Genomic DNA, 14,337 nt, shown 5'->3' on the forward strand with positions numbered 1-14,337 from the left:
GGGAGGAGCATAATGACAGAATTCATATTTCCCTACAAAAGTTTACCATTTTTAACTAGTTTTAAGTTTTCTGTTATGAAAAGAAGACTGTGATGTTAAGAAAATTAAGGCAAAATGCAAGCCCCACCCACCCGCCCTATCTCAATCGTGATGATGTTTTTTATTTGTCGCGAGCCGGGGGCGGAGCTTAATTGCCAAATCCTTACTTTTCTACAAGAAATTACCAGTGAAACAAGTTCTTAAGTAACTGTGTACAAGGAAACTAACTATATATGTTAAGTAAAAACGGAAGCCAAAGATTAAGCTTCACCTAGACCCGCCCCGATCTAAATTGTGATGGAAATTTTATTCGTTTTCAGACGGAAGGGAGGAGCATAACTGCAGAATCCATATTTACATACAAAAATTAACCATTTTTGAACAAGTTTTTGCATTTTGCCTTGTTTTTCTTAATATTCGTAGTCTTCTTTTCACAACAAAAAACTTGTTGAAATTGCCAAATTTTTGTGGACAAATAAGGATTTTGCAAGTATGGATTTTACAAATAAGCTCCGCCCTTAGGTTCATTTTCTAAGAGAATTCTCGAAAATCTTGGTCTGGTACTATGAACAAGTTATGTTTTTTTAATCAGCAGCTCATCGAAGTGTTTCCCACAATTTTTTGACGACTTTTAAGAAGGAGAAAAATCTGAATTTTTCAATAACTTTTGAATTGAACTTTTTGACAGTGTCTTTGAAAATTAGCCAACGACATTTTCTTGAAGATTTCGACTTGTAAAAGCTACATTCGATTTCATTTCTTCGAAAATTCCATCAGTTTTTCCAGAATCGATAAAATGAAAAGAGGCAGTTTTCGAAATAATTAAAAAATTCCATTTTCAAACTGAATATTTGAAAATATTGATGCGAGACCATCAACATGTTACATTATTGGAATCAACTCATCGAAAAATATTTTCCAGAATTTTTTGAGGATTTTAGGTCAATTTTCAAAAAACCATTTTTCAATGACTGTTGAAGTGAATTTTTAAGACCGTCTATGGACTATCCTTTGAAAATGGCCTAGAAGCATTGTTTTTGAAAATTTCGCTTGCACAAGTCATTTTTGCCTTTATTTCTTCGAAAATTGCATCAACTTTCTCGGACTTTTCTCATTTAGAAAAAAAAAAGTGGCGTAATATAAGTGGAGCAAATCTGCGGCGAGATTCTTGTTCAGGAGGTTTTAATTAGCAAGTGGAGCAAATTTCAACAAGAACTGTGTCTTCTGAGAAAATTCTCAAAATTTGACTATAAAAAAAGTCAAAATGCTCAAATCTAGCTGAAATTTTGGTCCCAAGTCAATTCGACGCCGCTGTTTGTAGACAATAATATGGATTTTGCAATTAGGCTCCGCCCCTCGGTCTGACAATGCATGAAAAAATCATCAGATTTGAGACGAGGGTGGGTGGGCGGGGCTTATATTTTGCCGTTTTTTCATGTTTAAAATTGTAAAATTCGGCGGTTTATTTGATTTTGATCTCTGCTAACTTGCTAAACATTATTGAAGGTTACTTAATTTTTTGTCAATTTTCTAGTTATTTTTTGTAGGAGTTTGTTTTTAGTTTATTTGGTTTCTGTAGTTGGGGTTTCTTCCTGTTGAAATCAATAAATATTATTATTATTATTATTAATATTGTTTTCAACTAGTCACGAAGGTCACGAAACCGAAAAAAAGTGGCGCCCTCTGTCGGCGCTCTTCCTTGTCCCCCCACGCCCCGTTTGACACTTGACACTCTTGACAGCTCGGTCATCTTTTTGATGACGATGTGTGCCGCCGCCGGTTAATTCAATTGTTCACCCCCTCATTTCCGTATTCTTTATTTTCCAAGCGCCGCTGGCCCCAAAATTCACGTCTTGCCGCCAACCGAGTCAACAATGCTAAAAACGCAGTTGCTTGTTATTTCGATCCTCGTTTGTTTCGCGTGTGGACACGACCACGCGGACCACGGGGACCACGATCACCACCACGGCCACGGCCATGAGGAACCGCCGGCGTTCAAATACTCCCGAGCCGCCAACGAAAAACACGACGAACATCACCCGCCCCCGAAACCCGGGGCCGCCGACCCGCCAAAACCCGAACATCACACCACCACTTCCGAATTGTGGCTGCAAGCAATGGGATCCACGTTGCTGATCAGTGCAGCCCCCTTCTTCATCTTGTTCTGCGTGCCTCTGGACAGCACCGACAAAGAGCAGCCCCTTTTGAAAGTCTTGCTGGCTTTCGCGTCCGGGGGGTTATTAGGGGACGCGTTTCTGCATTTAATTCCTCATGCGGCGATGTCGGTGGAGAGCCATTCGCATTCCCACTCGCACGGAACCCACGGTGATGAGCACGCGCATGATATGTCAGTCGGGCTGTGGGTGTTGGCCGGTATTGTGACCTTCCTGGTGGTGGAGAAAGGCGTCCGGATTGCCAAAGGGGGGCACGGGCACAGCCACAAGAAGCCGGACAAGAAAGAAGCGGCAGCGGGAGACAACAAAAAGAAGGATAAGAAGCACGACGACAAAAAAGACAAGAAAAACGAAGACAAGAAGGAGATTAAAGTGGCTGGGTACTTGAATCTCGCGGCCGATTTTAGTCACAATTTTACCGATGGGTTGGCTATTGGGTCGTCGTATCTGGCGGGGAATACCGTCGGGTTGGTTACCACTATCACGATTTTGTTGCATGAAGTCCCTCACGAAATTGGGGATTTTGCGATTTTGCTCCAGTCTGGAGTGTCTCGAAAGAACGCCATGTTGCTGCAACTCACGACAGCGCTGGGGGCTATTGCAGGAACCGCCATTTCGCTGCTGGCTCAGAACACAACCGGGGAGTTGGGGACGCAGTGGATTCTGCCTTTTACAGCTGGGGGATTTATTTATATCGCTTTGGTGTCTGTGATTCCTGAGTTACTAGATGAAGAAAAACCGAGTTTAGTACAAACTATGTTGCAAGTGGCCGCCATGTTAGGAGGGGTGTTTATGATGGTGTTGATTGCCGAATATGAGTGATTATAACGATATATGTAATAGAATGTGTCCTCGTACTTATTGTCGTACAATTTATTTCTACAATTCCAATCATTAAATAAAATTATTTTCCTAAAGCCAATTTGATTTGGTCGAAACAGTACTTCGCTTGCTCCACGGATTCGTTATTTTCGTGTTTTTTTCCTTAAAATTAAATAAAATTATCAAAAGTTTTAATTAAAATTGCTATGAAATACCTAGTCTTAGCGCCTCTGAACAATAAATTTCGGCTTCTTTGGCAACCCCTTTCTGCAACAAAATCAGACCCAAATTTGCATGGACCACCCCCAAGTGGGATTTATCTTCAACGCACTGCCCCACTGAAATGGCTTCTTTTAAGTACCCCTGAGCCCTCTCGATATCACCTGCTCTGAAGCTCGTCGTCCCCAAATCGTTCAACAAGAGCATACTTTGTTCACTATTGGGGCCCTTGGTACGTTTACAAACATTGTAAGCCTCACTCAAATGAACCACAGCTTTAGGAGCGTCCCCCACATCGAGCAAAAACTGCGCATACCAGTCCTGAATCACCCCATACAACATCTCCGCATCCACACTATCATTTTTCTGCTTTTCAATATTCTCCAAACACCACATGTACCCCATTTGAGCCTTCTCAATGTCAGCCTTCAACTGCGAAATTCGCGCCAATTTCAAACTAACATGAATAACCTAAAATTGACATTATTGCAACGAAACCACTCATTCCTCTCCTCACTTTTAAGTCACTTTCTTTGACCCCATCCCCCAACAACAACTGCAAAACACTAACGAATAATTTCTCCGCCTTGTCCAGTTGCAACCGATCCATCGCCAAATTCGCCATCAAATCAAAACAATAAATAACCCCCTGGTGATTCTGCTCCTGCTGCGCCAGTCGCAGCGCTAAGTGCAGCATCTGTTCAGCCTTATCATACTGCTCCCGCTTCGTACACAACACCGCCCTCTTCAGCGTCATAATCAACTCCGACTCCTTGTCCTTGTCCTCGTCCCGGAAGCCCAGCCACGTCAACAGACTCACCCCCAGCGCGACTCCCGCTTTTCCGGCGCAAAAACGCCTCGGGGGCCGCGGGTTACATAACCTCAAAGCGTTTCGCGCTAGCGCCGGGGTCGCGCGTGCACTTGCGTATAAATTTGGGGCGGTACTGAACAGTTTAAGTAAGTTTCTACAAGACATAATTTTTATTTAAGGATTAAAACAAACTTTACATGTTTTTTTTTCACATGTCAATTTTGTTTATGCAATCGGTCACGTGGTCAGCGGTAGGTGTAGGTATATTCGGTGTCGGTGGTTGGCGGCATGTCGCCAGGGCTGGCTTCGGGCTCGAAGTCGAAGCTTTCGTCCTCGGAGGTGCAGTAGACGGGCTTGCGGCTTCGCTGGGGGCGGAAGCGGGGGATGCCGAGGTTGCCGGAGAAGTTGTGGAAGAAGCGCTTGAGGCGGCGGATCACGTCGTAGACGAAGGGGGTGATGCCGCTGAAAAGTGTATAGTTGGTTGCATAAGCATAGAGTTAGGAAATTAAATAACGCTACAAACACATTTAAATGACAATATAAAGGCAAAAAATGGAAACAATTGATAAGTAACACGAATAGAAGCTTCATGTTCCTATATTGAGGTTGCTGATAACTATGGTATGTTGGAAAATCGATATCTAACATTTATAAAAAATTCGGCAGTGATTGGTTAAAAATTAAGAAAGTTGGTCGGTCCCCTCTAATGTGCAGTTGTACAAATTGCAGCTGCAAAGGGCACGTATTAACAATATTGTGTTCTCAAATTTTCAGGAAAATGGGAGGTACAGATTAGTGAAGAGACCAATTTCTCTGAGTTGTGAAAGGATCCATTAAAGTCAGGTAGTTTGATATGGTTAAAAAGCTCAAATTTCTCATTTCTGTCCCATAACTAACTATAACATTACTCCAAAACGGCTACTACCTAGGATAAGACTGATTTTGGGAAATGGCATACCCTCTAGGAAAAGAGAGGGTGGGTGGGCGGGGCTAGTACCTGTTAGGATAAGACTGATTTGGCAGATGAGATTCTTCTAAGAAAATCGAGGGCGGGTGGGCGGGGTTAGTACCTGCTTATCTAAGATCGATTTTGGCAAATGGCATATCCTCTAAGAAAAGGAGGCACTAGTTCCTGTTAAGATAAGAGTGATTTTGGCAAATGAGAAACTTTCTAAGAAAAGAGAGGGTGGGTGGGCGGGGCTAGTATCTGCCAAGGTAAGACTGATTTTGGCAAATGAGGTTTACACTTTAGATTCCTTCAATTTTTTTGTCCTGTTGGGTAATTTTCAGGTTGATTACTCGATTAGTTTAATATCTAAAATATCCACAACTCAAAAATTAAGAAAAAATTGAAGAGTCAGCGCAGACATTGTTTGGGCCCGGATTTTTCTTGCGGAGGTTCGGATTAGTAAAGACGGTAATTTCACTGAGTTGAGAAGGGAGCTATTAAAGTAAGGTAGTTTGACATGGTTGAAAAGCTCAAATTTTCCATTTCTATCCAATTAACCGGGCATAACTCCAAAACGACTACAGATATCGCTTTATGGTTTACACCACTAAATTCCTTGATATTTCTTTGTCCTGTTGGGTAGTTTTCAGGCTGATTGCGCGATTCGTTTAATATCTAGAGATCGATATATAACCTGATGTCATTTTTCGAAAGTATCGACAACTCAAAAATTAAAAAAAAATTCAAGAGGCATTGTTTGGGTCCAGATTCTTCATGGGGAGGTTCGCGTTAGTAAAGGGAATAAATTTCACTGAGTTGAGAAAGAATCCATTCAAGTAAAGTGGTTTGACATGTTTGGAAAACTAAAATTTTCCATTTCCGTCTAATTTGCCTGATATAACTTCACAACGGCTACAGATATCACCTTAGGATTGACACCATCGGATTTCTTGAAATTTTTTTGTCCTGTTAGGTATTTTTCAGTTTTGTTACTCGATTCGTTTAATATTTAAGGACCGATGCACCAGCTGATTTTTCGGAAGTATCGACAACTCAAAAATTAAGAAAAAATTCAATAGTCAGCTGAAGCATTATTTGGGCCCGGATTCTTCTAATGCAGGTTCGAATTAGTAAAAAGGACAATTTCATTGGGTTGAGAAAGGACCGATTAAAGTGAGGTAGTTTGACATCATTGAAAAGCTCAAATTTTCCATTTCTGTCCCATTAACTTGACATAACTCTAAAACGGCTATAGACATCGCTTTACGGTTTGCAATATTGGATTCCTTGAGATCTATTTGTCGTGTTGGGTAATTTTCAGACTGATTATTCGATTCGTTTAATATCTATAGACCGATATATCAGCTGATGTCACTTTTCGAAAGTATCGACATCTCAAAAATTAAGAAAAAAATCAATAGTCAACGGAGGCATTGTTTGGTTCCGAATTATACCTACGAATGCTTGAATTAGTAAAGGGAAAAAGTTCGCTGAGTTAAGAAAGGACCTCTTAAAGTTAGGTAGTTTGATACTTTTGAAAAACTCAAATTTTCCATTTGTGCCCTATTAACCAGACGTAACTCCAAAACGACTGCAGACACCGCCTTAAGGTTTACACCACTAGATTCTTTGATATTTCTTTGTCCTGTTGGGTAATTTTCGGGCTGATTTCTCGATTCGTTTAATATCTAGAGACCGATATATCAGCTGATGTCATTTTTTGAAAGTATCGACAACACAAAAATTAAAAAAAAATTCAAGAGTCAGCTGAGGCATTATTTGGGCCCGGATTCTTCTAATGCATGTTCGAATTAGTAAAGAGGACAATTTCATTGGGTTGAGAAAGGACCCATTAATGTGAGGTAGTTTGACATCATTGAAAAACTCAAATTTTCCACTTCTGTCCCATTAACGTGACATAACTCCAAAACAACTATAGACATCGCTTTACGGTTTACACCATTGGATTTCTTGAGATTTATTTGTGTTGTCAGGTAATTTTCAGGCTGATTAGTCAGTTCGGTTAATATCTAGAGACCGATATATAAGCTGATGTCATTTATTTAAAGCAACGACAACTCAAAAATTAACAAAAAATTCAAGAGTCAGCTGAGGCATTATTTTGGCCCGAACTCTTCTTATGCAGGTTCGAATTAGAAAAAAGAACAATTTCATTGGGTTGAGAAAGGACCCATTAAAGAGAAGTAGTTTGACATGTTTGAAAAGCTCAAATTTTCATTTCTGTCCCATTAACCTCATATAACTCCAAAATGGCTATACATATTACCTTACGGCTTACACCATTGGATTTTTTGAGATCTGTTTGTCTCTTTGGGTAATTTTGAGGCTGATTACTCCATTCGTTTAATATCTAGAGACCGATGTATCAGCTGATGTCATTTTTTTAAAGTATCGACAATTCAAAAAGTAACAAAAAATTCAAAAGGCAGCTGAGGCATTATTTGGGCCCGAATTCTTCTAATGCAGGTTCGAATTAGTAAAAAGGACAATTTCATTGGGTTGAGAAAGGACCCATTAAAGTGAGGTAGTTTGACATGAATGAAAAGCTCAAATTTTCCACTTGTGTCCAATTAACTTGACATAACTCCAAAACGGCTATAGACATCGCTTTACGGTTTACACCATTGGATTTCTTGAGATTTATTTGTCCTTTTGGGTAATATTCAGGCTGATTACTGGATTCGTTTAATATCTAGAGGCAGATATATCAGCCGATATCATTTTTCAAAAGTATCGACAACAAACAATTCAGGTAATCTTCAGGCTGATTACTCGATTCTTTTAATGTCTAGAGACAGATATATCAGCCCAGATTGTTCTTACAAAGGTTCTAAGCAGTAGAGACCAATTTCATTGAGCTGAGAAAAGATCCATCAAGGTAAGGTAGTTTGATACGATTAAAAACCTCAAATTTTCTATTTGTCTCCCATTAACTTGACATAACTTCTAGAGACAGATATCTCAGCTGATGTCATTTTTCGAAAATATCGACAACACAAAAATTAAGAAAAAATTCAAGAGTCAACGGAAGCATTGTTTGGGTCCGGATTATTCCTAGGAAGGTTTGAATTAGTAAAGAGGAAGAATTCGCTGAGCTAAGAAAGCACCCCTTAAAGTTAAGTAGCCTGATACTGGTGAAAAGCTCAAATTTTTCATTTGTGTCCTATTAACTTGACGTAACTCCAAAACGGCTGCAAACAGCGCCTTAAGTTTTACACCACTAGATTCCTTGATTTTTCTTTGTCCTGTTGGGTAATTTTCAGGCTGATTACTCGATTCGTTTAATATCTATAGACAGATATATCAGCTGATGTCACTTTTCGAAATTATCGACAACTCAAAAATTAAGAAAAAGCCAAGAGTCAACGGAGGCATTATTTGGGCCCGGATTGTTCTTACGAAGGTTCTAACAAGTAAAGGGACCAATTTCATTGAGTTGAGAAAAGACCCATCAAAGTAAGGTAGTTTGATACAATTAAAATTCTCAAATTTTCTATTTGTGTCCCATTAACTTGATATAACTCCAAAACGGCTACATATATCACTTTACGATTGACACCATTGGGTTTCTTGAGATTTAGTTGTCTTGTCAGGTAATTTTCAGGCTGATTATTCGATTCTTTAATATCTAGAGACAGATATGTCAGCTGATGTCATTTTTCGAAAATATCGACAACTCAAAAATTAAGAAAAAATTCAAGAGTCAACGGAGGCATTGTTTGGGTCCGAATTATTCCTACGGAGATTTGAATTAGTAAAGGGAAAAAGTTGTCTGAGTTAAGAAAAGACCCATTAAAGTGTGGTAGCTTGATACTGTTGAAAAGCTCAAATTTTCCATTTGTGTCCCATTAACTTGATATAACTCCAAAACGGCTGCAATATCACTTTACGGTTGACACCATTGGGTTTCTTGAGGTTTAAATGTCTTGTCAGGTAATTTTCAGACTGATTACTCGAAAGGAAGCCTTAAAATTAGGTAGCCTGATAATATTGAAAAGCTCAAATTTTCCATTTGTGTCCTGAGGTAACTCCAAAACCGCTGCAGACACCGCCTTAAGATTTACACCACTAGATTCCTTGACATTTCTTTGTGCTGTTGGGTACTTTTAAGGGTGATGACTCGATTCGCTTAATATCTATAGAGCGATATATCAGCTGATGTCACTTTTAGAAAATATCCACTTCTCAAAAATTAAGAACAAAATCAAGAGTCAACGGAGGCATTGTTTGGGCCCGGATTGCTCTTACGAAAGTTCTAACCAGTAAAGAGACCAATTTCATTGAGCTGAGAAAATACCCATCAAAGTAAGGTAGTTTGATACGGTTAAAATCCTCAAAATTTCTATTTGTATCACATTAACTTGATATAACTCCAAAACGGCTACAGATATCACTTTACGGTTGACACCATTGGATTTCTAGAGATTTAGTTGTCTTGCCAGGTAATGTTCATGCTGATTACTCGATTCTTTTAATATCTAGAGACAGATATATCAGCAGATGTCATTTTTCGAAAATATCGACAACTCAAAAATTAAGAAAAAATTCAATATTTAACGGAGGCTTTGTTTGGAACAGGATTATTCTTACAAAGAGTCGAATTAATGTAGAGACCAATTTCATTAAGTTGAGAAAGGATCCATTAATTTAAGATAGTTTGTCATGTTTGAATATCTCAAATTTTCCATTTCTGTTCCATTAACTTGATATAATTTCAAAACGGCTACAGATGTCACCTTACGGTTTAAACCATTGGATTTCCCTAGTTCGGTTTGTCTTGTCGCGTAATTATCAGGCTGATTACACTATGCAACACTAAAAAATTCACAGAAAGTTCAGATAGTGTTTGAGGTTGGGTATACTCCATATAGTAAAGAAAAAAATGTTTTATACTCACATCACATCACAAAACATAGATAACGGGTGTTTTGTTTTTCTTACTTTTTGGGACACTTGATTGCATTTAATCGTAAAAATATCGATTTTATGTACCCACCCATGCTTGCAGACTTCTGTTGGTGTCTTCAGAGGGATACTGCGAGATCTGACTACAATAGGAATGCCAATCGTTCGAAAAAAAAAGACCTTTTTCAATGAAAAATTAAGTATTGTTTTATTAATTTTGTATGATTTCAAAAAATTCAATAAACACTTTTCATTTTGATACCTGATATGATAGCTTGGGTACTTATACTCCATATACTAAAGAAAAAAATGTTTTATACCCATATAACATCATAAAACATAGATAACGGGTGTTTTGTTTTTCTTACTTTTTGGGACACTTGATTGCAGTTAATCGTAAAAATATCGCTTTTATGTATCCACCCATGCTTGCAGAGTTCTGTTGGTGTCTTTAGAGGGATACTGCGAGACCTGGCTACAATAGGAATGCCAATCGTTCGGAAAAAAAGACCTTTTTCAATGAAAAATGAAGTATTGTTTTATTAATTTTGCATGATTTCAAAAAATTCAATAAACACTTTTCATCTCCAAACCTGATGTGATAGGTTGAGTATCTATACTGCATATACTAAAGAAAAAAATGTTTTATACCCATATCACACCACAAAACATAGATAACGGGTGTTTCGTTTTTCTTACTTTTTGGGACACTTGATTGTAGTTAATCGTAAAAATATAGCTTTTATGTATCCACCCATGCTTGCAGACTTCCTTTGGTGTCTTCAGAGGGATACTGCGAGATCTGGCTACAATAATAATGCCAATCGTTCGAAAAAAAGACCTTTTTCAATGAAAAATGAATTTTTGTTTTATTAATTTTGTATGATTTCAAAAAATTCAATAAACACTTTTCATTTTGAAACCTGATGTGATACGATTCTTTCAAGCATAATCCTCAATTGAGTTTGAGGTAAGAAATTTTAACTGCATACTGTGCATTCTGTGAATTTTATTTTTTTTGAATTTGTTGCATAGTGTTATTCGATTCGTTTAATATCTAGAGACCGATATATGAGCTGATGTAATTTTTTGAAAGTATCGACAACACAAAAATTAAGAAAAAATTCAAGAGTCAGCGGAGGCATTGTTTGGGCCCGGATTGTTCTTTCGAAGGTTCGAACTAGTAAAGCGAGACAAATTTCATTGCGTTGAGAGAGGACCCATCAAAGTGAGGTATTTGGACATGATTAAAAAGCTTAAATTTTCCATTTGTGCCCTATTCACCTCATATAACTTCAAAAGGCCTGTAGATATCACGTTGAGGTTTAGACCATTGGATTTCTTGAGACCTATTTGTCGTGTTGGGTAATTTTCAGGCCGATTACTCGATTGCTTTAATATCCAGAGTTCGATATATCAGTTGATGACATTTTTCGAAAGTATTGACAACTTAAAAATTTACAAAAAATTCAATAGTCAGCGGAAGCATTATTTGGACCAGGATTCTTCTTACGGTGGGTTGAATTAATGAAGAAACCAATTTCACTGACTTGAGAAAAGACCCATTAGAGTGAGGTAGTTTGACATGTTTGAAAACCACAAATTTTTCAATTTTGTCCAATTAATCTGACATAACTCCAAAACGGCTAAGGACATCAGCTTACGGTTTACACCATTAGATTCTTTGAAATTATTTTGTAATTTCAGGTAATTTTCAGAATTATTCCTCCATTCGTTTAATATCTAGGGACCGATATGTCAGCTGATGTCATTTTTCAAAAGTATAGACAATTCAAAAATTAAGAAAAAAATTTCAATATTTATCGGAGGCATTGTTTGGGCCCGGATTCTTCTTACAGAGGTTCGAATTAATGTAGAGACCAATTTCATTAAGTTGAGAAAGGATTCATCAAATTAAAATAGTTTGTCATGTTTGAATAGCTCAAATTTTTCATTTCTGTCCCATTAACTTGATATAACTCCAAAACGGCTATAGCATTGGATTTCCCGAGATTGCTTTGTTGTGTCGCATAATTATCAGGCTGATTATTCGATTCGTTTAATAACTAGAGACCGATATATTAGCTGATGTCATTTTTTGAAAATATCGACAACACAAAAATTAAGAAAAAAAATCGAGAGTCAGCGGAGGCATTGTTTGAGCCCGAATTCTTTTTTCGAAGGTTCGAACTAGTAAAGAGACCAATTTCATTGAGTTGAGAGAGGACCCATCAAAGTGAGGTAGTTTGACATGATTAAAAAGCTTAAATTTTCCATTTGTGTCCAATTCACCTGATATAACTCCAAAACACCTATAGATATCACCTTAAGGTTTACACCATTGGATTTCTTGAGACCTATTTGTCCTGTTGGGTAATTTTCAGGCCTATTGGTCGATTGGTTTAATATCAAGAGGTCGATATATCAGTTGATGACATTTTTCGAAAGTATTAACAACTTAAAAATTAACAAAAAAATCAATAGTCAGCGGAAGCATTGTTTGGGCCGGGATTCTTCTTACACAGGGTCGAATTAATGAAGAGACCAATTTCACTGAGTTGAGAGAAGACCCATTAGAGTGAGGTAGTTTGACATGTTTGAAAACCACAAATTTTTCATTTTTGTCCAATTAATCTGACATAACTCCAAAACGGCTAAGGACATCAGCTTGCGGTTTAGACCATTAGATTCCTTGACATTTTTTTGTAATTTCAGCTGTTTTTCTGAATGATGCCTCCATTCGTTTAATATCCAGGGACCGATATATCATCTGATGTCATTTTTCAAAAGTATCGACAACTCAAAAATCAAGAACAAATTCAATGCTCAGCGGAGGCATTGTTTGGTTTCGGATTCTTCTTACGGAGGTTCGAATTAGTGTAGAGACCAATTTTAATAAGTTGAGAAAGGACCCATTAAATTAAGATAGTTCGTCATGTTTGAATAGCTCAAATTTTCCATTTCTGTCCCATTAACTTGATATAACTCCAAAACGGCTGCAGATATCACCTTACGGTTTTAACCATTGGATTTCCCGAGATTGGTTTATCCTGTTGCGTAATTATGAGCCTGATCATTCGATTCGTTTAATATCTATAGACCGATATATCAGCTGATGTCATTTTTTGAAAGTATCGACAACACAAAAATTAATAAAAAATTCAAGAGTCAGCGGAGGCATTGTTTGGGCCTGGATTCTTCTTCGGAAGGTTCGAACTAGTTAAGAGACCAATTTCATTGCGTTGAGAGAGGACCCATCAAAGTGAGGTAGTTTGACATGATTAAAAAGCTTAAATTTTCCATTTTTGTCCTATTCACCTGACATAACTCCAAAACGTCTATTGATATCACCTTAAGGTTTACACCATTGGGTTTCTTGAAACCTATTTGTTCTGTTGGGTAATTTTCAAGCCGATTACTCGATTGGTTTAATATCCAGAACTCGATATATCAGTTGATGAAATTTTTCGAAAGTATTGACAACTTAAAAATTAACAAAAAAATCAATAGTCAACGGAAGCATTGTTTGGGCCGGGATTCTTCTTACGCAGGGTCGAATTAATGAAGAGACCAATTTCACTGAGTTGAGAGAAGACCCATTAGAGTGAGGTAGTTTGACATGTTTGAAAACCACAAATTTTTCATTTTTGTCCAATTAATCTGACATAACTTCAAAACGGCTAAGGACATCAGTTTACGGTTTACACCATTAGATTCCTTGAAATTATTTTGTAATTTCAGGTAATTTTCAGAATGCCTCTTCCATTCGTTTAATTTCTAGGGACCGATATATCAGCTGAAGTCATTTTTCAAAAGTATCGACAATTCAAAAATTAAGAAAACATTTCAATAGTTAGTGGAGGCATTGTTTGGGTCCGGATTCTACTTACAGAGATTCGAATTAACATAAAGACCAATTTCGTTAAGTTGAGAAAGGACCCATTAAATTAAGATAGTTTGTCATGTTTGAATATCTCAAATTTTCCATTTCTGTTCCATTAGCTTGATATAATTTCAAAACGGCTACAGATATCACCTTACGGTTTAAACCACTGGATTTCCCAGGATTTGTTTGTCCTGTCGCGTAATTATCAGGCTGATTATTTGATTCCTTTAATATCTGGAGACAGATATATCAGCTGTTGTCATTTTTCGAAAATATCGACAACTCAAAAATTAAGAAAAAATTCAAGAATCAACGAAAGCATTGTTTGGGTCCGGATTCTTCCTACGAAGGTTTGAATCAGTAAAGAAAAAAAATTCGCTGAATCAAGAAAGAACCCATTAACGTTAGGTATCCTGATACTCTTGAAAAGCTCAAATTTTCCATTTGTATCCTATTAACCTGACGTAACTCCAAAACGGCTGCAGACACCGCCTTAAGGTTTACACCACTA

At 37.6% G+C, this 14,337-nt stretch overlaps 2 protein-coding genes across 2 annotated transcripts; one reads left to right on the forward strand and one right to left on the reverse strand.

Annotated features, from left to right (window-relative positions):
- The first annotated feature begins 1,747 nt into the window (after window positions 1–1,747).
- On the forward strand, window positions 1,748–3,070 carry LOC135136913 (protein catecholamines up-like). Its single transcript, XM_064066392.1, has one exon. It carries the CDS (start codon window positions 1,914–1,916, stop codon window positions 3,033–3,035), a length of 1,122 nt encoding a protein of 373 aa, XP_063922462.1. The 5' UTR covers window positions 1,748–1,913; the 3' UTR covers window positions 3,036–3,070.
- A 1-nt stretch (window position 3,071) lies between these two features.
- Window positions 3,072–4,498, reverse strand: LOC135136892 (tetratricopeptide repeat protein 19 homolog, mitochondrial; the record flags this gene model as incomplete). Its single annotated transcript, XM_064066351.1, has 4 exons — window positions 3,072–3,197; window positions 3,251–3,725; window positions 3,772–4,219; window positions 4,278–4,498. Coding segments are annotated over 4 exons (1,224 nt in total), but the record flags the coding sequence as incomplete, so codon positions are not given.
- Between the last annotated feature and the right edge of the window lie 9,839 nt (window positions 4,499–14,337).

This window comes from Zophobas morio, unplaced genomic scaffold, assembly GCF_036711695.1.
Source record: "Zophobas morio isolate AGI-343-1 ecotype UQ-CSIRO unplaced genomic scaffold, CSIRO_AGI_Zmor_V1 ptg000028l, whole genome shotgun sequence".
In the NCBI taxonomy this organism is placed as follows: domain Eukaryota; kingdom Metazoa; phylum Arthropoda; class Insecta; order Coleoptera; family Tenebrionidae; genus Zophobas; species Zophobas morio.